The sequence below is a fragment of the Gadus morhua genome, chromosome 1, assembly GCF_902167405.1.
Source record: "Gadus morhua chromosome 1, gadMor3.0, whole genome shotgun sequence".
Taxonomy (NCBI): domain Eukaryota; kingdom Metazoa; phylum Chordata; class Actinopteri; order Gadiformes; family Gadidae; genus Gadus; species Gadus morhua.
The window spans coordinates 16,739,049-16,766,009 of record NC_044048.1 but is presented as its reverse complement, the minus strand read 5'-3'; the positions used below and the strand labels follow the sequence as shown (position 1 = coordinate 16,766,009).

Sequence of the window (26,961 nt, the reverse complement as noted above, 5' to 3'; positions counted from 1 at the left end):
AATCTCGGAGCATGCGCAGTAGGAGTAGATTTGTGAGCCGATCCTGGTGCAAACCTGTTGAATAAACGTTTCTATATTATATTCACAGTAAAAAGACAGAATGAGAGCCGTGCCGACATGGATAGACAAAGTTCACGATCGCGACAAAATTGAACAATGGTAAGAACCAAAGTTTATGAGCTATTTGGAGTAATTCTGAGCTCTACTTGAAGCATGGATATGGGTAGCAACGGGGGTTGCTATGTCAACTAACGTTAACTCGTAACCAAGCTAGCCAATTTATACTTCTTGACGTTTGTCACTCCTTCAATTACAGCATTTTTAACCTTCCCAATGTCTTGTCGTGACGATTTACTTCTCTTTGCATTATAACATAATAGTATACGAGGACTTCATCTCAGTAATCACAGCATATAGTGGAGGGGAGCTAACGTTAGCTGGGGTCTCTAGCTGCTCCGCTAGGCTAACATCTCTATGGATAGGAAGCTGCTGCACAATATTCGGCGTTAGTGAGATTCATCCTGCAAGTGACCGTTATTTGTATTACAGGAATGAAGTTTCCTGTGTTTTAAATGAACGCACCAAGTCTATGTAAAGGAATACAGCTACGACATGTCAGATTCACTGAAGTGTCTTCTCTCATATTTTCATTTCCTTTCCTTTCCTCCCTTTCAGTATTTACGACCTTGCCTTCAAACCAGATGGTAGTCAACTCATTGTTGCTGCTGGTAACCGTGTTTTGGTAAGACTGTCAGGTGTATTTTATTGCACACTTATAGAATATAGATAGATTGTTCTGTATTTATCTTCGAGGGGGAATTATGGTTAATAGCAACAGAAATCATCACAAAGTATTATGAATAAACACAGCTGATAAACAAGAATATAATATTAATAACATCTGTATCAAATAAATTAATGATAGGCTACCTGGTCCCTAACGCTGTTTTTCCAGGTGTATGATACATCAGATGGCACTCTTATTCAACCGCTCAAAGGACACAAAGACACAGTTTACTGTGTTGCCTACGCCAAAGATGGTAATTTTTTTTTTGAAAATACAAAAAAATTGAAATACAAGCAAAACCATACGTTAACATGCTCTCTCTGTAGGAAAGAGGTTTGCATCGGGTTCGGCTGACAAAAGCATAATCATATGGACATCTAAGCTGGAGGGCATTTTGAAATACACGTGGGTGTCCCCTTTTCACACTATAACAGGTAAAAAGTAGTTCTATATAGCTAGAATTCTTGGATCTTAATAGTCGTATTTATTTTTGTATCTTACGTAGACATAATGACTCCATCCAATGTGTTGCCTACAACCCTGTCACCCACCAACTTGCCTCCTGTTCATCTGGGGACTTTGGTAAGTGTGTGCGTGCGTGCGTGCGTGCATGTCTGTGCTTGATTTTGGATGGTTCAACAGGTCAACAAGTCAACAAGTCAAACAGATAGTTTAATTAATTTCTCACACAATTCTTAGGTTTGTGGTCCCCTGAGCAGAAATCTGTTTCAAAGCATAAAGTAAGCAGCAAGATAACATGTTGTGGGTAAGTGACATACAGACACGCTTTAGTGTTGACTAACATTTCAGCCTTATTCTTATATTTTTTGCGTTTCTCATTCCTTGGTTTTGCTATCCACAGATGGACAAATGACGGCCAGTACCTGGCCCTGGGCATGATGAACGGAGTGGTGAGCATCAGGAACAAGAACGGGGAAGAGAAGGTCAAGATTGAGCAACCAGGGGGCTCCTCCTCACCAATCTGGTCCATTGCTTGGAACCCTTCCAAGTTAGTCCTTCTCAGAAACGATTTAATCATACTTGCACTGCACAGCACTTTTATTCTATGACGGGTGTAAAAAAAAGGGTTGTCCTTGTTTACATTGTAAATTCAAGGTCACCTAGATGAAAATAATAAATATATAAAAAGGTATCGAGAATACAGGGTTATTTAGATGCAGATCTAATGCAGGGCCAGCAGATGGCAGTGTTTAACCACTCCCATTATGACAGGGACTGCTGGAGGGACATCGTTTTGGGAGCAAGAATACTATGAGGAGATATATGGCTGTTGGTGCCAGAGCAGCTGTGTCTGCTCTATAACGCCCCCTACAGTCAGGGCAAACATTTCGTCATCAGCAGCAGCTATACGAGAGAATCACTAAAGGGAGAAACCGGCAGATGGAGATAATATGTGGGAGGAAGAGTCAGCGGAAAAAGGACAGCAGGAAAGCTTCTTCAATTCAGATATCTACATATGGCATATGGTATAGGAAGACTGAAAGGGGAAGTAAATAAAGATGTCTTTAGGAGGGGTATATACACTAGGGAATATAGCAAGATGAATAGCTAAACTCATCATGGTTTCACCAACGACTATGGTTGATCATTATAACTTAATTGTTAACCAACTATTTACTGGTCACTTTCGCAGGGATGAGCACAATGACATTCTGGCTGTGGCGGACTGGGGCCAGAAGCTGTCCTTCTACCAGCTAAGTGGAAAGCAGGTGAGCAACGGCAGCTCCCATGTAAGCAAGTACAGACAACCAGGCTGTCACCAATTTGCACCTCTGTGCGAAAAGTTTGAAACACTGTCGGAGCTTGAAGGAGGTGATTGACGAGTGCAGTTAACATATTTCTTTTTTATCATATTTCTTTGGCTGATTGATTGGAACACAAGATAACTGATAACATCACTGTGCTGATAAAAATACAAACAGGACAATACTTATCGCCCCTTCTTAAATGCAAGTTATTCTTAAGGCTTTGGCGGGGACCAGGTTTTTTCCTCTTTTGTAGCTAGGTGCGGTTGAATCCATAACATTGGTGCATTGGAAGCGATTTGGCTCCTCTTCCAATAATAATTCCCCCAGAATTTCTTCCTCCCTCCATAATCTCCTTTGGCAGCGCTGTAATTATGGACAATTATGCACTCTTCATTTCTCCGGCGTCAAACCTTCGGCTCAGGCATTGTCTGCGGCCTGTTTATCTGTTTAAGTGAACATGCTGTTTTGATTACGGTGGCTCAAAATAGCTCATAATAAAACAACTGTCCAAATGTGTATTTCAGTGTACAAGTAGGCTGATGGTTGAGACGGTTCCTTCCCAGAGTGAGCAGAAACAGATGCACCCAGCTGAAAGTGATATCATTATGCGCAATGGACCTTGAGTACCACCACAATAAAGACAGAGAAACATTTTTCTTTTGTGTTCATTGTATTCCCAAAGTGAGGGTTCAATAGATTGCAGTGTGTTGATTGGTGTCTCTGACAGTGATCTCTGGTTGCCCTGGGTCCCTTCATCCTACATGATTTATTTATCCTTCAGAATTGAGAAGAACACTCCTTTTTTCCTTCATGTTTTTTTTCTTTCTTTCCATTTCATCAAAGATCGGTAAAGACCGACCGCTGACCTACGACCCCTGCTGCGTCAGTTACTTCTCCAAGGGCGAGTACATCGTCATGTGCGGCTCGGACAAGCAGGCCTCCCTCTACACCAAGGACGGGGTTCGGCTAGGCACTGTCGGGGAGCAGAACTCCTGGGTGTGGACGTGCCGGGTCAAGCCTGACTCCAACTATGTGGTGGGTCAACGTCTCCAGGAGATGACTATTCCCCGGGTTAGCCCCTGTAGGTTATGACTCACTGTATGAGTCTCTGTAGGTTGATACACCATGAAGGTTATGACCCCCTTTATTACTCTCTGTAGGTCGATACACCATGAAGGTTATGACTCCCTTTATTACTACCTGTAGGTTGATACACCATGTAGGTTATGACTCCCTTTATTACTCTCTGTAGGTTGATACACCATGTAGGTTATGACTCCCTTTATTACTCTCTGTAGGTTGATACACCATGTAGGTTATGACTCCCTTTATTATTCTCTGTAGGTTGATAAACCATGTAGGTTATGATTAGGGATGTCCGATATTGGCTTTTTTGCCGATATCCGATATGCGATATTGTCCAACTCTAAATTTTCGATTCCGATATCAGCCGATACCGATGTCGATATTTGGGTTATTTTTCCTCAAACCTAGTTTAGGTAACATTACATATCTCCTGTTGTGGAATTAACACAACATGCTTAATGTTATTGTGATGCCCCACTGGATGCATTCTTGAATGCAACAAGGCTTTCCAAATGTTAACATTGTCTGTGCAAAATAAGAAAAATACTTCAACTTAATTTAAGGGAAAAGTGCCATGTTTATTTTTATTTTTTTAATGGTCTCAGACAACAGTTTGGATTACACTCTCCCTGAGATAATCTTGACAATGCCCACAACAAATAGGGCAAACTTGACTTCACAAATGATAAAACATTGTACCTGAACAACTATGTGCAACATAGCAGTATGTTTCTTTAACTAAAACTCAATAACCTTAATTTAATAAATGCACAAATATGAGTCAATTACAATGTGCACTGTACTGCACAATTTTGAAAACATTTATTTGAGCTATAAAAAAAAAAAAAAAAATCGGTTTTAAGGCAAAAAAAATCCGATACCGATATTGACAGATATTACATTTTTATGCTAATATCGGGCCGATAATATCGGTGGGCCGATAATATCGGACATCTCTAGTTATGATTCCTTGTAGGTTATGACTCTCTTTATGTCTCCCTGTACATTATGACTCCTGTAGGTTATGACTCCTTGGAGGTTATGATTCCCTTACTGACTCCTGTGGCTTATGATTCTCTGTAGGTTGATGCTCCCTGTGGGATATGACTCCCTCTATGTTAATCATCCTGAACTTCCTTTCTTGAATTAATAATGCACATTGGCTGTACATTAAGATTAAATAATTTTGTGTGTGTGGAGTAACTACAGAAAAATTATATAGAAAGTTATTTTCGTTTAGAGTAAAAAAAATAAAAAGGTTATCGATAGGAAAGAAGATGACGTATCAATTATAAAAAAAATCAACCATCCACCATTGACATATTTTACCAGCAACCACTTTGAATTACAGTCATACAAAGTCGTACTTATTCTCCCTCCCTCACACCCCTGCACATCCCCCCCCACACACCCTATAACTAAACGGAGTGTGACACGGCGTATGAGCGCGAGAGAGCAGGAGCTGTGAGAAGCCCTGGTGCCGCCGCGCGAGACACCGTTTTTTTTAACAACGCGAACATTCTGCCACTCTTACATTTCTTTTTATAGACGTGTTAATGGGATGTGCTGTTATATTCTTATCCGTCCCTTCTTTCATTCTGTCTCCCTCTCGCATGCCAGGTGTTGGGCTGCCAGGACGGGACCATTGCCTTCTACCAGCTGATTTTCAGCACGGTTCACGGCCTCTACAAGGACCGCTACGCGTACAGGGACAGCATGACAGACGTCATCGTGCAGCACCTCATCACCGAGCAGAAAGGTGCCGGGCTCTGTCCGCCTCTCTGTCCTTCTCTCTGTCTGTCTTTTCTAAGCACCTTTTCACTCATGCAGTCTTACCCTGCAAAGTTCCCGAAGATTTCCATTTTCATGTGGGGATGGGAACCAGGATCTATATTTCACCAAATCCGCACCGTCAATTTCCCTGACAATGACGTGGTAATATTTCCGGATCGCTTCCTTTACGTCCGGGTAGTGAATGAAAGCAGTCACGTTGCCGGGGTCAAGGCACGTAAAGGGTTACGTTGACTGGCTTAAGACTCTAACACATAGTTTGAGCGAAACAATCACAAGACTCCACTGAGGACGTATATGAAATCGGCGACTGTTTATCTCAACGCCCCAATGCTTATCGGGTGATCCGATAAGCATATCGACACAGCTTCTGATGTTCGTACACAAGCTTTTTTTTTCTGGAAAGGATCCGAAATATGGGAGCTCCTCTCAATCCATGAGTTTTATGGCAGCTGCCAGCCATACGTGTAGAGTGATCGAACCACTCTCAAGACTGAGTCTGTGACTCCTCTGAGTGTTGCATTACGGCCCTCTGCTGGTCTCGTGGCCCATACTCCGGTATTGCTATGCCATGCATGAATGGGTGCAAGCAAAATGTTCCCGAACCTACCTGCATGTGTGAATAGTATAAATCACTAACACTGCCTGCAATGTTATCCCAGTAATTTAGCTGCCACTATGTGTTAACGGTGCTTGAGGAAGGTGTTGACATCCAATATCGGGTAACAGTAGCGTGGTGTGGAAGGAAGTTAACAACGTATAACGAGAAGAATAAATCAAAAGATTCTTTAGTTTGGCGAGCAATATCCAGCCTCAATATTCTTTCATGAGTATTCTTACGATTATAATGTTTCATATGATAAAATACATACAAAAATAACCTGCAACATTTGAACCTCTTCTGAGCCTGCTGATCTTGATCTCCTCTTCCCTCCTCTCCTCCTTCCCTCTCCCCTCTCACAGTCAGGATCAAGTGCCGGGAGCTGGTGAAGAAGATCGCCATCTACAGGAACCGGCTGGCCATCCAGCTGCCCGAGAAGATCCTCATCTACGAGCTCTACTCGGACGACACGTCGGACATGCACTACCGCATCAAGGAGAAGATCTGCAGGAAGTTTGAGTGCAACCTGCTGGTGGTCTGCTCCCAGCACATCATCCTGTGCCAGGTTAGATAAACGGGACATTATTCAATGGAGGGAAAGGGTATTATCCTCTGTAGCTCAATTGGTACACCATGGCGTTAGTATCGCCAGGGTTTTGGGGTTCGAATCAATTATTTTCCCATCACCCCTGCTCAGAATGTGTGCACTCATTGTGTGAAAGCATTTGACAAAGGACTTGCTGTATATTGTTTTAAAGTGAAAAATGGTTCAGGTATTCTCTCTGTGTTCACGCTACAATTGCACGTTTCCTTTGCTTGCGGATGTTTATTTCCAAGTCAGCCCGGTAATGTTCTGGAACAACAGCAGCGGTTTCCTTGCTTTCCTCTCTCCAGACTGACTTCCAATGACCCGTGGTGACATTCGTGTCCTATGCAAATGACTTTAATGCACGGCTGAGAAATGGCCAAAGAGCCCACAGAGACGTTTCCTTGCGTTGTTAACATGATGGAAATAGAGTGAATTAGTGGTCGGGCTGCGTGCTGCTTCTTCCAAAATGCCCCCCAGATAAAGATAAGGGCCATGAGTTGCCGGTTTCCCCAGATGTTATTGCCGTGCCCCGTAAAATAATCCAGCTGTGTTTGTGCGATCCAAAAGCGCTGCCCTTCTCAGTCCATTTCAGACTGTAAGCAGGACAGAGGAAGGAGGAGAGGAAATCTGGTGTATCGCTCTGAACCCCGGAACATATGTGTCTGCATCTTGTCTCTATGAATCTTACTAACGTTATTGCTGAGTGGGAGTACACACAGTGTAACAGACAGTTTTTTTTTTGTTTAATTCTGTCTTTGTCTGAGAGGGATCCTCTCGCTCTGTCTGCCTCTCTGTCTCTTGTTCTCTCTCTCTCTCTCTCTCTCTCTCTCTCTCTCTCTCTCTCTCTCTCTCTCTCTCTCTCTCTCTCTCTCTCTCTCTCTCTCTCTCTCTCTCTCTCTCTCTCTCTCTCTCTCTCTGCTCGAGACAGGCTGTTATTTTTATAAATGAGCGTATAGGTTTTGCATGTCTCTTTCAAATTAAATCTACATTTGTCTTTAATAGGATTGTGTTGCAATGTTACACCTCACATTGGCTGCGTTTAACGGGAGGACAGCACTGTATGACCTGCCTTGTATGGGGGGGGAGTCGAAGTTGAATAATCCTGTTGAATAAGTTGTCCAGGGCCACACTAATGGCCATCTCTTCTCGGCTGGATAAGGGGTGGCGTGCTCTGAATGACAATCCTTTATCTCCCTATCTGCTTCCCTTCTCTCCCTCTCTGTCTCTCTGCCACTGTCTCTGCCTTTGTCTCTCTTTCTTTATTTCTCTCTCTCTCTGTCACCCTCTCTGTCTATCTCTTTCTTTCTCTCTCTCTCTCTCTGTCTCCCTCTCTGTCTTGGTCTCTGCCTCTTTCTCCCATTCTCTCTCTCAAGATTAAAGATTTGAAGGGCTTTACTCACATGGAAAACGTACATTCACATTGCCAAAACACAATAATAAAATAAGAGTCAACGTAATAATATGTAAAATAATAAACATTTTAACAAAATGAAATTCACTCCTTTATATAAGAATAATATAAATGTAAATGTGTATTTACAGTGAAAATATGCATACATTGTGTGTCAAATATTTAAATTCTGTCTCTCTCCCTGCCTCCCATAGGAGAAGAGGCTGCAGTGCCTGTCCTTCACCAGCGTAAAGGAGAAGGAGTGGCTGATGGAGTCACTGATTCGGTACATCAAAGTGATAGGGGGGCCGCCTGGCAGAGAGGGCCTGCTGGTGGGGCTGAAGAACGGGGCTGTGAGTCATCATCATAACCAGATCAACTCTCATGCCATTTTGTGAAAAGGAATAGGAAGCATATTTGATTGCTTTAAAGTTGACGCTCTGACCAACATCAAAGTTGGGCTCATTTATGGTTTGAGGGCTGTTTTTATGGATTCAGATTTTGTTTTTATTGACTCATGCTGAACTTCATTCCTGAAGTTGAACACTGCTCATGTTTCTTGTAATCCTAGCAAGCTCTGGTTCTCTCCCCATGGTGTAGATCCTGAAGATCTTTGTGGACAACCCGTTTGCCATTACCCTACTGAAGCTGTCCACGTCGGTGCGATGCCTGGACATGAGCACGTCGCGCAACAAGCTGGCTGTGGTGGACGAGCACAACACTTGCCTGGTCTACGACATCAACACCAAAGAACTGCTCTTCCAGGTCAGCTGGCTACCTTGTGGGACCATTCTGATCCGTCCGGTTTACATCTTGTTACTCACTGCAGACAGCAGAGCCCTTTCAAAGCCTTTTCCAGAAAAATTATCTGAGCAAGGGGAGGGATTTTCAGTGCATGATCAGCCAGGAACTTCCCAGTAGGCAGATATTCATAACAATGGCGCCGCCCACGGAGAGTGTGAAAAACAACAGAGTGATCCTAACTGTTTTGTCCTAGATAGACTAAATAACGATGTTGAAGGTCAACAGACATTTGCAGGGAAGGCTTTTATCTGAGAATAATCTGTTTTTGATTTACTGCTTCACACTGGATTCAGCATGAGCAAAGGGAGCAACAGAGTCACTCTGTTTGACTGGAGAACTTTGAACAATATAAGGCCACACCCATATGTGGTAATGCTCTGCTGCCCAGCCAGAGCCAGACTGATATTTATTGTGCAACGCAAAGGACATTTTACATTAGTTCTGATACTGTGTGGATTTAATGATGACTGATGAAAATATGAATGAATAAATTAATTGACACTAGCTGTAAAAACAATCATATATATATATAAGGAACTCCCTGCCAGAATTAGCTCTCTGTGCCATGCTCCTCCCCAGAACACCCCCCGTGGGCCTTGTTGTGTTGTCTCCATAATCACCTTTCTCTCCCCCTCCAGGAGCCCAATGCCAACAGCGTGGCCTGGAACACGCAGTGCGAGGACATGCTGTGCTTCTCCGGCAGCGGCTACCTCAACATTAAGGCCAGTAACTTCCCCGTGCACCAGCAGAAGCTCCAGGGCTTTGTGGTGGGCTACAACGGCTCCAAGATCTTCTGTCTGCACGTCTACTCCATGTCCGCCGTGGAGGTGCCCCAGGTAGTTCTCGCTGCAGGGGTCACGCACACACACGCACACACACACACATGAACATATGCACACACACACACAAACATATGCACGCACATGCACACGCATACACACACACACACACACACACACACACACACACACACACACACACACACACACACACACACACACACACACACACACACACACACACACACACACACACACACATATGCACGCACATGCACACGCATGCACACAGACAACACAAACGCACACACACACACACACACACACACACACACACACACACACACACACACACACACACACACACACACACACACACACACACACACACACACACACGCCAGGTGGTCTGATGGCTGCCTACAAAGGATCCATTCAGACATTGTGACATTGTGCAGTGATAGTAGAATATAGGGGCTTATCACTATGGCAGGGATCACTTATCAGTGTTGTAGGCATAAGTGGTAAGTGAGTAGTGAGGTTTTAATTAGGATGGTGATTAATGTGCATGTAAATTAACCTTTTGATTTAGTTTAATCGGATTATATACAAATCTTTTATTCATAAGCAGACGTTGAGACATACGGAGGTTGAACTACTCAAAATGTATTTAAATGTGTAAAATTCACAACTAGTGTTGCGATAATCCGTTTTGAAATGCAGGCAGACATCAGTGATCAGTGGGTAATCCAGTTAGAAGAGACGTTGGGTCAGTCTGGTGCTGGGTGCTGGGCCTTTTAGAAGCGGCGATGATCATGATTTACCGCCTGTGTCTTCGCTGGGCCGTCTCAGCAGCTGTGTTTGACGGCGCTATCCTAAACTCCTCCCTGTCCTCAGTCCGCTCCCATGTACCAGTACCTGGAGAGGAAGATGTTTAAGGAGGCTTACCAAATCGCCTGCCTGGGTGTGACTGACAACGACTGGAGGGATCTGGCTACAGAGGCCCTGGAAGGGCTTGACTTTGACACTGCCAAGAAGGCCAGTTATACCCCCAGCCCCCTCAAGTCTTACACACACTATTTTTTCAAAGCAAACTGAAAAGTATGAATATAATATTTTTGTTTTATTTTGCAGGCTTTCATCAGAATAAGGGATCTACGTTATCTGGAACTCATCAACAGCATTGAGGTAAAACATTTGGATACGTTTTATTTTTTATTTTTATGGGATAAAGGTATAAAGGCTCTGCTTGAGAAAGGTTAAGGTTAACACAAGTTTGGAGGGTTGCAAAGGACTTGGCTGGAAGGCACTTGCATCATCAGGTTGGAAGGAAAGGAATAGTCCATGCACAGACTCGCTCGCACAACCAGACACACACCACACACATACATGAACACACACACACGTCTCACACACAAACTCGCACGACTTACACACACACATACGCTCCCACTCCTACACACGTCCTTCATTACACATTTCCATTGTAAGCTTTCCCCTGGCTTCTACTTTAATCCAAAAACATTGAAGAGACAAGCCTCTGCATAATCTTGTGTCTTATCCACACTCCACCCGTTGACACACATAGGCCTCTAACACTCAGCCCTCCAGTAAAAAAATGACGTTTAATTCCAGCTAATGGTGGGACCATAAATGCATTCATGTGCTTTCTCCATTTTTACATATATTCGGTGTGATAAGATAAGAATGGCTCCGAACGTTAGTTTTTGAAAAAGAGAGAAAGTGGCTCTTTGAAAGGGCCCTTTCTTCCAGCTGATCGGAGTTGATATGGAATGAAAGGTTCATTGATATCCACAGAAATGGTGTTTGTTCTCCCAGCGCTCTGACTGTGGGGCAGCAGTTGCTGCTCTTGCTATGGGGCTGACCTCGTCCTGAAGCCCAGGCATTCTTTATCTATGTCCTTTTTGTCTGTGTTTGTGTGTGTATATGCGTGTGTATGTCTGTGTGTGTGCGTGAGTGCACGCATGTGTGTGCATTCTTACACAAGTTTGAGTGTGCCCATTGATGTGTGTGTGTTCGGTGTTGTATCTCTGTGTGCATGACTTGCACATTGCCGCTTGTACGTGTGAACGTCACACACACTCACACTCAACCACACACACACACACACACACACTCAAATCGGGGCTTGTCTCTTGCCCAAGCGCCTGTGCCGATGTGACCCCCCTTCTGTCGCCCCCTGCAGGAAAGGAAGAAGCGAGGCGAGAGCGACAACGAGCTCTTCCTGGCCGACGTGCACGCCTACCAGGGCAAGTTCCACGACGCCGCCAAGCTGTACAAGCGCACCGGCCACCAGCCCCGGGCCCTGAGCATGTACACCGACCTGCGCATGTTCGAGTACGCCAAGGTGAGCCCCCCTGTCCACACAAACCCATACACAGACACAAGCAGTGGCCCGCCGCACCATAGACGGATCGATGTTTGATGATTCCCCCAGGGAGAACGAAGGCCGTTGCAGCAGCTCACAGGAAAAACACATTAGTAATAATAACTGTAATGATGATAATAAAGTGACAACAGAATATGATAAACATCTGTGTGTGAAATGGAATCGCAAAGGTAAAAAAAAGAGTGTAGACCTGGGAAGCAGTGCTTTGTTTGGAGGAACAGAACATGTGTTTTGCCTCACAACGCTGGGCCAAGCCAAGTTGGGGCCCTGTGATCCTTCATGCTCCATCTTCCTGAGCCTCATCTGTCATTGGCAGCTCTTCATATATCACATGATCAGCACACGCACACACACACACACACACACACACGCACGCACGCACGCACGCACGCACGCACGCACGCACGCACACACGCACACACGCACACACGCCCACACACACTGTCAATTAGACCTCTGAGGGAACATTAAACTGACACACTCACACACAATCCCAAGCTGAGCATGCCATTGGATACTACATTGGGTGAGGTCAGTTGGAGTTGAGGCCAACTAGTATTTTGTATGTTTACTGTGTGCAAGTCACTTTGATCTTCTGGACGCTTTCTATTCCTTCGACATATGAAACGGCTATGCACTGCTTATTTTCGTTGTGTGTGTGTGTGTGTGCACCTATCAGTCTGCATATGCGTTGAGCCCCTATTGATGTGTGTTGACATGGCTGCATAGCCATCTGGACTCTATGTCTGTTTGTTTTAGGTAGCAGAGACTTCCTATGTTGGGGCTATTTCGGTGTCCTCTTGCTCAAGTTAGCTGCAAACTGGGTGCCTAGGCCACCACCACTAATCACCAGTGCAAATCCAACACACTGGCCTTTACATGTCGGATAACCGCCATGCTGGTCTTAATGGCTAACCGAGTTAACGTCTAAATAGTCCTCAAACCTCTCTGACTATCCACACCCCTTCTTTTTCCCTGGTCATCCCCTGCAGGAGTTTGTAGGATCGACCGACCCGAAGAACACTCGGATGCTGATGGCCAAGCAGGCGGACTGGGCCAAGAGCAGCAAGGAGCCGCGCGCAGCGGCCGAGATGTACCTGTCAGCCGGGGAGCATCTCAAAGCCATCGACATCATAGGAGAGCACGGCTGGGCCGACATGTGGGTAGCAGGCGCCCTGATGGTTGTGTGACGATGACATGTGCCATGAGCATTCTAATGTTGATGGGTTCCTGCTCTAGATTTGGTCGATTTGGTCAAATTAAGAGTCGAGGAATGAATGAACGAATTAAGTCATTTTTTCGTTTTAAAAGGGTCAGAAAGCTCCAGCTTTGGTTAAAGCTCTGTATTTGAACGTTATTATAATGACCCACTCAACACACTGATATGATAATAGGATTTTGCTTTAGATGTTTTATATCACCCCCTAATAGCCCTCAGCGTCTGTGCAGATTGTTTGGTTACGCGCTATTAAGTTGTTTGGTCCGTCGCCATGGATACGCACAGCCTGCTTCTGTGCAGTGACATCACGGTTAATATCGAGTACATAAAAATCATTCACATAAAACATACCCTTGATTATTACTTTTACTACTACTGGCTTCTTTGACATTTAAAGGATAAAGACTGATAGAGCACAGGGTGAATCCTGTGATAAAGTAAACTACAGGGAGGGGAGAGATTGATGTCCTACAAACACGGCAAATTAAGCTGTCTTTGCACACACACGCACACGCACACACACACACACACACACACACACACACACACACACACACACACACACACACACACACACACACACCACACCACACAGATAAGAGCCTCGGGAAAGCTGTGTGCAGCCATGTCCAGCGTGTTTAACAGCCAAAAGCCACAGAGACTTATCAGACTGACCAGTCTTATCAACCTCCCCTCCAAATCCTCCCCAACGTGAGCAACCCCCCCCCCCCCCTCCCCCCCACACACACACGGCCCCCAACATGTCTGCTAGCTGTCAATCACAGGCCCCGCTGAGGCCCCGGGCCCCTCGGATCTCTCGAGCCTAGCTTGGTTCCTCTCATAGTCATACAGTGGGGACCGAACACCGGGTCTGAGAGGAATAATCCACCTCTCCCTCCCCAGCTGCCATATCAGGGCTGGCTGAGGTCACCGTCCGGCTGCCAGTGACGCGTTGTGTTTTCAGCGTTAACTTGATAAATTGGAGGTGTCATAGTGGTCCCCCCCCCCCCCCCCTCAAACGCAACCCTCCCTCCTCCCCCCTCCCACACACACACATCCCCCCCATGATGATTTATTTGCACTCTAAACGCAAACACACACACAAAAACACTCTCCTTTGAGAGTGAGCTCATTCCCCATATGTGTCCCCCTCCCCCATCACCCCCCCTCCCCTAACCCCCCCCCCCCCCCCCCCCCTCCTCCTTCTCCTCCCCCAGGCTGATCGACATCGCCCGTAAGCTGGACAAGGCTGAGCGGGAGCCGCTGGCCAAGTGCGCGGCGTACTTCAAGCAGTTGCAGCACCACGGCTACGCCTCGGAGACCTACGCCAAGATGGGCGACCAGCAGGCTCTGGTGCAGCTGCACGTGGACGCGCGCCACTGGGACGAGGTCTGACACACTTTACACACTTTACACACACACACACACACACACACACACACACACACACACACACACACACACACACACACACACACACACACACACACACACACGCGCACACACAGATGCATGTACACACCTGGGAGACACACCTGCTTGGCTCTCGCTCAGCGCCAAGCGCGGCGCAGATGTGGAGTGTCCTATTTACTAGTCTCAGTCAATGTTATTTACTATAGACTATTTTTGTTTTGTTGGAGTTGCAGAATTTTCTTTTTTAGACGCTTGTCGTGGATGAGTAGGTATCCGGCCTGCAGTTAAGAGAGCCGACCGAACACGCTTTCCTTTTCTGCTTGGAGCCATACTCACTCGCCACTAGACTATCCTGCCATCTGAAGTCTCATGCTATTTACATGGTGTACACACGCACACACACACACACACACACACACACACACACACACACACACACACACACACACACACACACACACACACACACACACACACACACACACACACACACACACACACACACACACACACAGAGCATAACAGATTTTATCTGCTATATGTAGACCACCCAATAAAGCAATCAAAATGTTGTACGTCTTTGCATCTCTGGCCATATGTAGAAGCACGGCCATAGTGTTTGGCTCAGACTCCCAGCATATACCCTCCAGAAGTGTGTGAGTGTATGTGTGTACAGTGTTACTTGGCTATAATATCCATGACTAAAGCCAAACAATGAGACAATGGGTCTGCATAATGTCCTCACACAAAAGGCAGAAAAAGCGACCCGACGCTCACGACAACCGAGGTAATTAGCCATGCTCAGATTTCTCTGAATCCGTGCCCAAAAGCACGATTAGAGACGGAGAAACACAAAACGATGCTCGTATTTACCGGAGAGCGTCGCCGTTAAAGCGTTTTTCTATTGACTTCTCCAATCACAGGGCTCCATCGGCCCCACAGACAGAAAATATTGTGTTTCCTTAATTCGGTTGGCAGTCCCTTAATCGAGTCAAAGGCATCACTAAGAAGCAGATGAGCACATTTGCATCCCGGGCAAAAGACAAACTTGTAAATCCGTTTTTTTCCCCCTTTTTATTCATTCATATTTTGTTGGCTGGTGTTGTCTGTTACAGACATGTAATCAGATAACCGACAATCACCCAGACCATAACGGACGTACGGTCAAGTACCAGCAACTGACGTATAGCTAGATTGCATGCCTGGGTCACTCATCCAGAGGCAAAGGCCTGCTGGAGGCCGAGCTGTCCATCCTATCCATTCGGGGAACAGGAGAATACATAGAGGCATAGGGGTGGAGTAATCAGAGCTCTGCGTTTAATGTCCTTCACTGGACCGAGGGGGGGGGGGGGGGGGGGGGGGGGGGGGTGGGTGTGTGTGTGTGTGTGTGTGTGTGTGTGTGTGTGTGTGTGTGTGTGTGTGTGTGTGTGTGTGTGTGTGTGTGTGTGTGTGTGTGTTTGGGGGCAATCGTGAAAGAAGTGAAACATATACATGACAGACTTCATTACACAGTGGACCATATGGATGCTGTTTCAGAGGATTCTCTGGATTGTCCAACTCCAGTTTGACTGCACATTAATGCCATTTGTGATGGCTTGGCACCGAGTTAAGAGGACTGAACACACACCGACAGACGAGCCACACTTGGAACACTTTATGTCCACATTTTGTGTGATTACTGAGCGCAGGCTGAGCTGACTGAGGCTTGGCCAGAGGACATGAAGGTTAATCAGTCTCCATGACAGACAAGCCAAGGGCACTGCGCGTCCTGTCATTCACACGTCTGCAATCCCCAGCTAATTAAGTGTGAAATCAACCTAGCTCTCGCACCTGTGCTTGTTTCCTGCTTGTGCAGTAGGACAATGTCGGGATTTGTTGACCAACCCCCAAAAAAATGCAAATAATGATAATAGCGCGTATCACGGTCCTAGCAATGCAACGGCTTATTCCAGCGTTAATGGGCCTGGACAACTGTAGCCCACGGGACATAACGCACAACATAGTGCTGCGTGTATGCGTGCGTGTATGCGTGCGTGCGTGTATGCGTGCGTGTATGCTTGCTTGCGTGTATGCTTGCGTGCGTGTATGCGTGCGTGCGACGTGTATGCGTGCATGTGTGTGCATGTGTGTGCGTGCGTGCGTGTGTGTGCCTGCGTGCCTGTATGCGTGTGTGCGTGTGTGTGCGTGTATGCGTGCGTGCGTGCAATGCTTGTTAAATTCCTCCTCACGGCGGCGGCATCTGTTGTGTCTTAACGGCGTGTGGCTCTGACGTGGGGACCCTTATTTTTGTCTTTAACGGAGTGCTTATTTGTCTTTCCCTTTCTGTCCGGCGTGTCTCCCGCTCCGCTTCCTGCCCGGCGCCTCAGGCCTTCTCCCTGGCAGAGAAACACACGCAGCTGAAGGACCTGGTCTACGTGCCCTACGCTCAGTGGCTGGCGGAGAACGACCGCTTTGAAGAGGCGCAGAAGGGTGAGTGTGGCGCTCGCTCGCTGTTGGCCAGAACGCCTCCCCCGAGCGGATCCAGCACCGGCCTCCCGTCCTCTCCCCCTCCCGTCCTCTCCCCCTCCCGTCCTCCCCCCCCCCCCCCGTCCTCTCCCCCTCCCGTCCTCCTGTCCTCTTGCCCCACCGTCCGCTGGCGGGAGCGCTGCGCGCCGACACACGCCTGCGTCTATAACAGCCCCCCGTCCGGCGCTCTGCAGCGCATATGGAAACAATAAGAGGCCCTGGCTCGCTCGGCCATCTTTCACAACTTCCTGTTCTCTTCCTAACACTGCGGCCCGTCCTGGTAAACACGACCTTTCGCTGCTCGTAGCGGAGCGAGGCGCCGTCCAACGCACCCTCTCACCAGGACGACAGCCGCGCACGCCATCGCAACCAGCAACTACAAGCGTCTGTGATGATGATTACCGACTGTAACCATAGTTATAATCAGCTCATAGATTTATAATTATGATCCCGGTGAGCTCATTTCCTACCCTGCATAATCTCCCCGCGCCTGGCGTGCGGGCCTGAGAGTGGGGCGGGGGATGAAGTGGTCTGATTGTATTGCCGGCGCAGGACCATGGCTATGCGGCGTGCTGATTGGGTGTTCTTCAGTGAGGCAGCCCGCGCTGTACAGACTTACAGAGAGTTGATTGGGATTGACGCGCAACCCCCTAATATATCTCCCCAACGGCTGCTGCCACTAGGGCGCCCCATCAGGAGTAAAAGCAGAGAGCTAGGTATAATAAGAAGAGTTAACATGACATACTTATGGTTCGTTCTCATCACTAAGAGGGACGGGAGGCGGGGGATGGCTGGGAGACGGGGGAGGGGTGGGGGCTGGGGGAGGGGCCCACCTGCACGCGCTGGCGCATACGCTAGGGAACCCCCCAGAGATCCTAAGGATGACCTATATAAAAATGATTACTGTTTAAATGAATTCAGATAAAGTGGTGTTTAAAAAAGGAAAGAAAAAAAGAAGCTCAGCCCCTCGACACGTGCAGCGCGTCGCGGCCGATCTCTCATGCTTAACATGTGTATGTTTGTTCAGTTCATGTCGAGACAAGGACAGGGTCAGGTTTGGTTTCCATCTAGACACTAATCAGCCGCAGACGAGCTGCAGAGTGCTGGTGTGTATGTGTGCGTGGGTGTCGGTGTGTGTGTCTGTGTGTTTTTGTTCACCCGGTGAAGGGGACTGATAAATATTTGCGGCTAATGCCGTACATCATGAGCTCCGCCCAAGGCCGCTGGGGCGGGGTCGTAGGTAGGGTGGCTGAAGCTGTGTCTAATTAGCCACCGCCGCAGGAGGAACCTTCGTCCAGGCACCCCCGTTGACCGGGGCGGGCTTTCACCGTCACGCCGTCTGTTAAGTTATGAGCAGCCTGCCGGTCTGACTCAGGGGATGAGTGCTCGGCGTGTCTGTCATTGCAGCACATGAATAGCGAGCGAGAGAACACTTGTGTCGGTTACTTTTAAATACAGAGTACAAATTGCCCCCTGGCACTTTGCGTGGGAAATGTGTATGTGTTATGAGTGTGTGTGTGTGTGTGTGTGTAGTTTGTGTTATTTGCCTGCTAATGTCTCCCTTATAGTGCAGACACATCTGTTTGTGTTTGCACTGTTAATCTGAACGCGGGTTTGCGTTGTGATTAGAACGAGGCGTGAGCGCCATATTAGTTGAATGTACAGCATAATGTGGAGAGAAGCTCTTCTGTTCTACTACTGCACAAGTTTTCTAGGGCAGTCACACAAACAAACAGTTTGCGGTAACAAAGTATGGGTCTCTTTTGCCAACACACTACCATCCGCGCCCTTCCCCCCCCCTCCTCCTCTTGTTTGTCCCCTTCTGCAGCGTTCCACAAGGCAGGGCGACAGAATGAGGCTGTGAAAGTGCTGGAGCAGCTTACCCACAATGCAGTGGGCGAGAGCAGGTTCAACGACGCAGGCTACTACTACTGGATGCTGTCCATGCAGTGTCTGGACATCGCCCGCGGTGAGGCCTGTGCTTGTTGGAACTAGCAACCAATACGGAAGACCAGCACTTGCTTGTGATGGACAGATCTGTTTATTAAATTGTGTGTGTGTGTTTGTGTGTGTGTGTGTATATGTGCATGTGCATGTGTGCGCAAACGTTTGAATGCATGTGTGTGTGCGCTCGCATGCATGTGTATGTGGGTCCATGGAAATGTCTGCGTGTGTGTGTGTGTGTGTGTGTGTGTGTGTGTGTGTGTGTGTGTGTGTGTGTGTGTGTGTGTGTGTGTGTGTGTGTGTGTGTGTGTGTGTGTGTGTGTGTGTGTGTGTGTGTGTGTGTGTGTGTGTGTGTGGTTGGGTGGGTGCGCGTGTGAGCCAGACAGTGAAGAACAAGAGGTGGAGATGCGGAGGAAGTTTGAGGTGTTCCAGCGGCTGGCGGAGCTGTACCACGTGTACCACTCCATCCAGCGCTACACGGTGAGACCCGCCGCCCAGAGACCCAGCGGGGCTCCGGGTGACAAGTTAGAGCCGAACCGCAAAGAAGCGGCAGACTTTCAGTGTGAGCCAGCAGAGTGAACACATAGCAGTGGATCGGCCTGAGGGTTTGATTAAAGCAGCTCAAACAAACAGGTAATTATACTCTACAAGACATGAGAGACCGAGACAAAAGGAAGAACAACAGCTATTCAGTTTCCCATTATGGTGGCTCTTGGCTGCATGTGGAGCAACTCAAATGCTATTGGTATGCTTGTGCTAATTAAAACAGCACACGCACCGATGTGTCACAGACACACACACACACACACACACACACACACACACACACACACACACACACACACATGCAGACACAATCTACTTCAGAGCCTCCATGGAGGCCCCCACCTGAAGCCCTCCAGCGACTGGCCCCACCTCCCCCTCACATTCACAACGGTTGACGTTTTCCTACCAGCCCCCCACTCTGTCCACTGTCATGGTGGCGGCCAGCGCCTTGACGGATCATAATTACCCCCTTGTAACCCCAGCCCCCCTAACCCAACCCCGACCCCTAAAGAACTCCCACAAAATACCACTAACCTGCTAAAGTATGCATCGGGTGATTATGACCTCTGCATACACGGTGCGCTGGCCAGCATCACTGTGTGTGTGTGTGTGTGTGTGTGTGTGTGTGTGTGTGTGTGTGTGTGTGTGTGTGTGTGTGTGTGTGTGTGTGTGTGTGTGTGTGTGTGTGTGTGTCAGCCCTCCTCTGTTTGTTGTTCCAGCCCAGTTTGAGGTTCTCTGCCCTGGGCACACACCCCCGTGTCATACAGAGACAGGGTCGTGATTGGGAGCAGAGCAGGAAAGCGCCCATGTCTCACCTCAACTCTCCCTGGCAGCGGGCACTCTGGACCGGAACCATCAGCACGGGAAAAAAATGAAACGTCTTTAATGATTGAGCTAACGAATGCACCTTTTCACCCCCACCTGGCCCCTACCAACACCTCTGTCCCCCCACTCGAAGGTCCATGATTAAGGGTAGATCCTGCACTCTAGGGCTGGAGGTTGCAGGCCTGTTATTTAAAGATGAGGTTTCCAATTGTAGAGAGAAAGGGAAAGTGAGAGAGAGGGAGGGAGAGTGAGATAAATACAGAGAGTGGCAGAAAGAGTCTCTCTCTCCCAAGGCTCAAGCCACAGGGTTTAGCAGCCTGTCAGACATTCAATACACTCTGTGAGGGCTAGACCCACGTAATGTTCTGATTACAGACTCTGGGTCATGTTGTCGACTTCCTGTTCTATGATTCCATTCCTTTTTATTTGTTTGCCCCTTTCCCAGGACGAGCCGTTCAGCTCCCACATGCCAGAGACACTCTTCAACATCTGCAGGTTTCTCCTCAACAACCTCACCAAGGACGTGCCACTGGGCATCTCCAAAGTGTATCCTTCCATTCAAGAAAATAGTCCCATGGTTGAAAATATTTGGCAGGGCCAATTCCAATATCTTGTTTGTGTTTAGTGCTGTGTGTGTCTGTGTCTGTTTGCCCCCTGATAATATATCCAGGAAAATCCCAAGATAACAAACAAAGCAAAGCAGATAGAATTTGGGGCTGTTTGCGGAGGTGCTGTACTGGTGTAGCGGGGGAACTGAGAAAAGGATGTGGGGGGGGTGGTGGTGGTGGTGGAGGGAGGGGAGGGGAGGGGAGGGGGGGCGTTAGGCAGACAAGGGAAGAACCGGCGCCAGGGAGGAAACAGGGCTGCTGCTGAGCGAGAGAATGTGTGGTGATGATGAAGAGAGGAGGAAGGAGCTGGGGGGGGAGAAAAGATGCCAGGAAGAAACACGTCGACGCAGAACCAAAACAAAAGCTCTGATTACCCAAGTCTGTCTCACACAGACCCGTTTTGTAAAAGTTAAATTCACATGCAATCATATTGACCTGCTGAGCTCTAAATACAGAACCAGCAAGCCCCAGCACACGCACTTAGACACACATGACACACACACACACACACACACACACACACACACACACACACACACACACGCACGCAGGAGAAGCCGATTGGCTCTGTGAGGACGAGGAAGGAAATGGGGGCATTTGAAGAGGAAGCCAGCTTGAGACTGATGGAGTCCTCTCCAACCAAACTCCTCAGAGTCGCGTGGAAAACAGTGAACTGGGATCAGCTGGACCCTGGTGGAAGAACCCAGCCGAGTCCCACTTAGAAAAACCTTGACAAACAAGACAATAGATGGATGTGCGTTTATCAGCCGTTGGCCCGGCGGTGTGGAAAGAATGGGTGGTGGGGGGGAAATAGCAGACTCACCCCCGTGGAGGAGAGAGAGTCATGTTTTGGATGATGGAGGAGCGCCAGCTCAGTGCTGCTGCAGCTGCAACCCATTAACCTGTCTTTTGGTGCGCAGCTCTCTCTCTTTTCTTTCTCCCTGAATCCCTTTCTCTCTAAAATTGGAAACCTCACCTTTCTCACACTCCCCTTTCTCTCTCTGTCTCTCTGTCACTATCTCTCTCTCTCTCTGACTCTGTCTCTGTCTCTTTCTCTCTCCCTCTTTCCTTCTACTTTTTCTCTGTCTTTCTCCTTTCTCTCTCTCTCTCGCTCTACTACCAGCAGTCTGCTTCCTTAAAATACAGAAACAAGCAGCGTGTCCCTCTCTCTCTCTCTCTCTCTCTCTCTCTCTCTCTCTCTCTCTCTCTCTCTCTCTCTCTCTCTCTCTCTCTCTCTCTCTCACTCTCTCACTCTCAGGAAGACGGGACGCCTGCACAGGCAGACAGGGCATGTGCTTGTGTAGGCATGCCACAACAGCCCATAAACAACCGTACCTCCAAGGCCAGGCTATTATTTTAGAGTCGTTGGGGCCCATGCAGTTGTAAATCACGCGGTGGGAGAGAGTGGAGTGGTGAATGACGTATTCGATGCTTCAGCATAAGTCGCTCTAGTGTTTTACCCCCCCTTTAAGTTCTGGCTCTCCTTGACAAGAGAAATGAGAGGACGTACCGTGAGTGTCGCTGTGGGTATGCAAGCGCATGCAGATTGAAATTTGTCACCGCTGGCATCGTAACCGAAAACACCTACATATAATTAGCCAAGAAACATCAATCTCCACAGAAGAGCCCGTAAATCCAGCCGTCGAGCTGACGCCTTTTGGAGCGCGTGCTCTTCCTCCTTACTTGGTGTGGACTAGGTTATCCTTGACCCCCCTCTATCAGTAACACCCTGTACGCCTTGGCAAAGCAGAGTCGGAAGCTTGGCGCCTTCAAGCTGGCCAGGTACTCGTATGAGAAGCTGCAGGAGCTGCACATCCCCTCGCGTTTCCAGGAGGCCATCGAGCTGGGCAGCCTTACCGTGAGGTCCAAGCCCTTCCACGACAGCGAGGTGGGTGGTGGGGAACGCTGGGTTGGCGGTGTTGGACTCCCACGACCTTAAGGACATGCATCTGAGTTCACTTCAAGTCAAGCTGTTGTATGTGTTACACCCGCTAAACATTCAAGTGGTAGGATTGTGCGATAAGTGTGACCAGCGGGTAAAAAGGAATGTGAATTTTGCAATAAAACATACTCTAAAATGGTGGCATAAAAACAAAATATTTCCCTTGGAAGTCGCATCTGGATAACAGCGTGTGATAAAAATGACTGAATAGTAAACAGATGCGACGCTGCTCTGTGCTGGGGGAAACTTGTCAGCTGTAAACACTGTGTCCGGTCTTGGTGCGTAGGACCTGATTGAGGACATGATGTGCTACCGCTGTTCCACCACCAACCCTCTGCTCAACAGCCAAGGCAGCATCTGCATCAACTGCAAACAGCCCTTCATCTACTCCTCTTCCTCATACGGTGAGTCAAACACAGAGCTGCCTACCATGCCCATGTGATGAACGTTGTATCCGGGACATTTACTCAGCTTTTAATACTAGTTTATTTAATACTAATGCTCACACAATGATAATTGATCAATACATTGATTGACAGAAAATGTACTGATTCTAATATGGGCAATCAATCATTGTAGTTATTTATCTAGTCAAAATACTGCAATTCCACACTATTAGCTACTTACAGCTCCAGAAAAACTATTCTTTTGATTATCTTTTCTGTTGCAGATCATCATAAAATCAATGAATTCATCCTTGTCTGGCTGCCTGTCAGCCCAAACTAGCTATCTTTTCTCTGAGCTCCAGCAACCCCTAATGGGCATAAACAAAATCATAAATCCATAAAGATAAAAAAAATAAAAAGGATCCAACAGTTAAACAAATACCAATAATCTGCCCCCTGGATCCCCAGAGGTGGCGGTAGATAACAGAGAATAATAATAATAATAATTCATTTTATTTGTTGAGCACTCTTCATTCTAGCAGAATCTCAGAGTGCTAATGTAATGATGGTGCTTATGTGGCGTGTCTTTGTTGTTGTTGTTGTCTGGGCCCAGAGGTTCTCCCGCTGGTGCAGTTCTACCTGGAGGACGGCGTGGGTGATGAGGAAGCGGTTTGTCTTATTGACTTGGAGGTCCCGCACACCGAGAAGGGGAGCGGGGCGAGCTGGCAGGATCGGAGCGCTGGAGGTATCCTTTGATGAGCTCGGACGCACACACACACGCACGCACGCACGCACGCACACACACACACACACACACACACGTGCACACACGCACGTGCACACGCACATGTGCACACACGCGCACACACACACAAAAATGATTAAAACAGTAGTGTCGGAACGTGTGCAGTGATTAAATGCCCATGTCTCTCCACCCGGGCAGCTATGCCTAGCCCGCTCCTCGTAAACCCCTTCGCCCATCCCCCCCTCACCAAGGCATGCCTCATCAGACGCCCGTGAGACAGTTCTGAGAAATTGTTTAGTCTGTGTTGGCCTTGATTGTGCGCTGCTGGTTAAGCTGTCAGAGCTAAGTCATCTTAGCCCTGGGAGCTAATAGGGTTAGAGAGGCTCTCCTGTCTCTTCTTAATGACACTAACCCTCTGAGAGCCGCGGCCCGGCATCCCAGCGCTCGGATTAACCTGCATTACCCCCCACGCTCCCAAGGGCACCGGGGGTCTCGCTCGCCGCACACGTACAGCCACACCACGGCGGACCTCCCGCGCATTAAAGAACTGTTAATTATTCTGAGGACATCTCCAGCCTAGGGCACTCTTTCATTTTTCTTCATGCTTTTTAAGATAATTTAAGCATTTTCATATAGTGTCCTATGGTTGTGTGTGTGTGGGTGTGTGTGTGTGTGTGTGTGTGTGTGTGTGTGTGTGTGTGTGTGTGTGTGTGTGTGTGTGGTGGACCAGGGCTTTAAGTTCCTCTTATCCCTCCACTCAGAGTCCCAGACGATGACGCTGGAGAACGGCACGGAGGAGGACCCAGAGGACGACCCGTTCACGGCCAAGATGAGCTTTGAGGTGAGGAGTGGACACATCCAAGACCTGGTGCAAATATGGGTGGATGTGTACCTATAGGGTTAGATATTGTTCTTATTGTTCTTCTCCATTGGGGTCTCACAGGAGGGGCAAGGTTAATTAGGCTAATGAGTCTACCGCTGTGTCAACGTCTTAATGGCGCCCGTTCGCTCCGTCCAAATCAAAGACCACGCCCAGCTTCAGTTCAACGCTAGCATCAGTTCTACACTTTCACTCATAAGTGATGACGTCGTTGTTTATACAACAATTGTTTTTAGCTGTGTTTCATGTCGCCGGCAGTGTGTTCATACGAGCCCTTGAGTTGCGTTGAGTCTATTTCTGGCCCTGCCCCATATGTGGCTCCATTATACACCACACCCCTGGGTCATGTTTGAACGTATTGGACAGTTGAGATTTCCCAGAGAAGTCAGGCAGGTGTCCTCCTCAAGTCCGCAGACATGCTTTGTTTACCCGCTGCGAAAACAAACTTTTGAACCAAACCAAACCACTCGTCTCAGCGTCTTGTGTGGACGTCGCCGGCGGGAGCTCAGCGCTCCAAACATGGCCGGAGTCTTGGCTCTTCTTCCCCCTCTCGTACGGAACGTTGGGAACGCTCGAGGACGTAAACACCCGGCCGAGCGGATCGAGTGGAATTCCGAGTTTGTGTTTGCGGCAGATAAACACAAACGTGTTTTCGGGGCACCTGCGTGAGCCGCCAGAAAGCCCCCGTAACGGGGCCAGCTCTGGTGTGTGTTGTTGTCCCACGCTGAGGCCCCCTTGTTTCCTCACAGCAGGGGGGCTCCCACTTCGTCCCGGTGCGGGTGAGCCGGGCGGTGCTGCGCTCCATGAGCCGCCGGGACGTCCTGATCAAGCGCTGGCCGCTGCCGCTCCAGTGGGAGTACTTCCGCTCCCTGCTGCCCGACGTCAGCATCACCATGTGCCCCACCTGCTTCAAGGTAGGAAGCCCCCTGCTCACTCACACACCCCCCTCCCCTGAGACTCTCTCTCTCTCTCTCACAAACACACACACACACACACACACACACACACACACACACACACACACACACACACACACACACACACACACACACACACACACACACACACACACACACACACACACACACCACAAACAGACTTTGTTTGCCACTCCAACACACCGGGTTAGTTATCTGTGTTTGCCATCTCAACGACCTCGGGTTGCTTTTGACTTCGGCGGGTCGTATCTCTTCCCTGTGTGGCTAAATCCTTGTGTGTGTGTGTGTGTGTGTGTGTGTGTTTGCTTTGTGCTCCGTGCTATGTTTGCAGATGTTCCACAGCGAGGATTATGAGCTCCTGGTGCTGCAGCACAACTGCTGTCCGTACTGCCGGAGACCCATCGACGAACCAAACTGATCGGAGGCGGAGGGGACGTCCGTAGGTCCTGCCTTCTGTTACCTCTCGCCGCTGAGCTTCCACCGGGACGTCTCCCTGCTTTCTTGTGTTGTGTGACGGTGCTGCCGTTTAGTTTATAAACGTAGCTATCTTATTTATTGTTTGTAGGAGGATCATCTAATGTCATTAGGTTGGAATGAAAGTGGCTATGTGTTGGTAATTACACAGTGTGAGCCCATGCGCTTTGTCAGCCAACCTCGATCGGCTTAGGAGAATCAGATTACTGGGCCCTGTCCACGGATGCACCACCTGAAGGGGAGTGTGCTTTGGCTCGGACCACGAAGGGAACTGAACCGAGGAAAATTAGACTATATTTATCAAACTAAATATATTTATGGTGGTTTCTGCCGCAGAGACTGAAATGCAACTTTGAATGCATGCATTTCAAGTATCTTTTCTTATACTGATGTTATACCAAATGTTTTTTTATATTTAGACATGAATGTATAAAAGTTACCGTATTTTTTAACAAAAATAAGACATTTGAATAAAGGTTTTGTATTTTCTAAAGTAGGTTTTGGTGTGTTTAATCTTTCTTCTAAAGGTG

At 48.0% G+C, this 26,961-nt stretch overlaps 1 protein-coding gene across 3 annotated transcripts; it reads left to right on the top strand.

Annotated features, from left to right (window-relative positions):
- The first annotated feature begins 2 nt into the window (after nt 1-2).
- ift122 (intraflagellar transport 122 homolog (Chlamydomonas)) lies at nt 3-26,927 on the top strand. Of its 3 annotated transcripts, none has more exons than XM_030353441.1 (29): nt 3-159; nt 676-742; nt 956-1,040; nt 1,114-1,192; nt 1,293-1,369; nt 1,487-1,553; nt 1,650-1,796; nt 2,442-2,517; nt 3,400-3,591; nt 5,263-5,401; nt 6,397-6,599; nt 8,229-8,366; nt 8,614-8,778; nt 9,456-9,653; nt 10,494-10,634; nt 10,731-10,784; nt 11,803-11,964; nt 12,999-13,165; nt 14,443-14,614; nt 17,005-17,107; nt 18,972-19,112; nt 19,470-19,567; nt 20,904-21,004; nt 22,789-22,954; nt 23,295-23,412; nt 24,008-24,139; nt 24,901-24,980; nt 25,772-25,933; nt 26,289-26,927. In XM_030353441.1, exons 1-29 carry the CDS (start codon nt 101-103, stop codon nt 26,373-26,375), a joined length of 3,576 nt encoding a protein of 1,191 aa, XP_030209301.1. In that variant the 5' UTR covers nt 3-100; the 3' UTR covers nt 26,376-26,927. The 3 variants fall into 3 exon arrangements, 2 of the variants coding, with proteins under 2 accessions (XP_030209301.1, XP_030209296.1); XM_030353436.1 differs by having other exon boundaries at nt 25,769-25,933; XR_003976392.1 differs by lacking the exons at nt 23,295-23,412; nt 24,008-24,139; nt 24,901-24,980; nt 25,772-25,933; nt 26,289-26,927 and having other exon boundaries at nt 20,353-21,004; nt 22,789-22,919.
- Nucleotides 26,928-26,961: the final 34 nt, after the last annotated feature.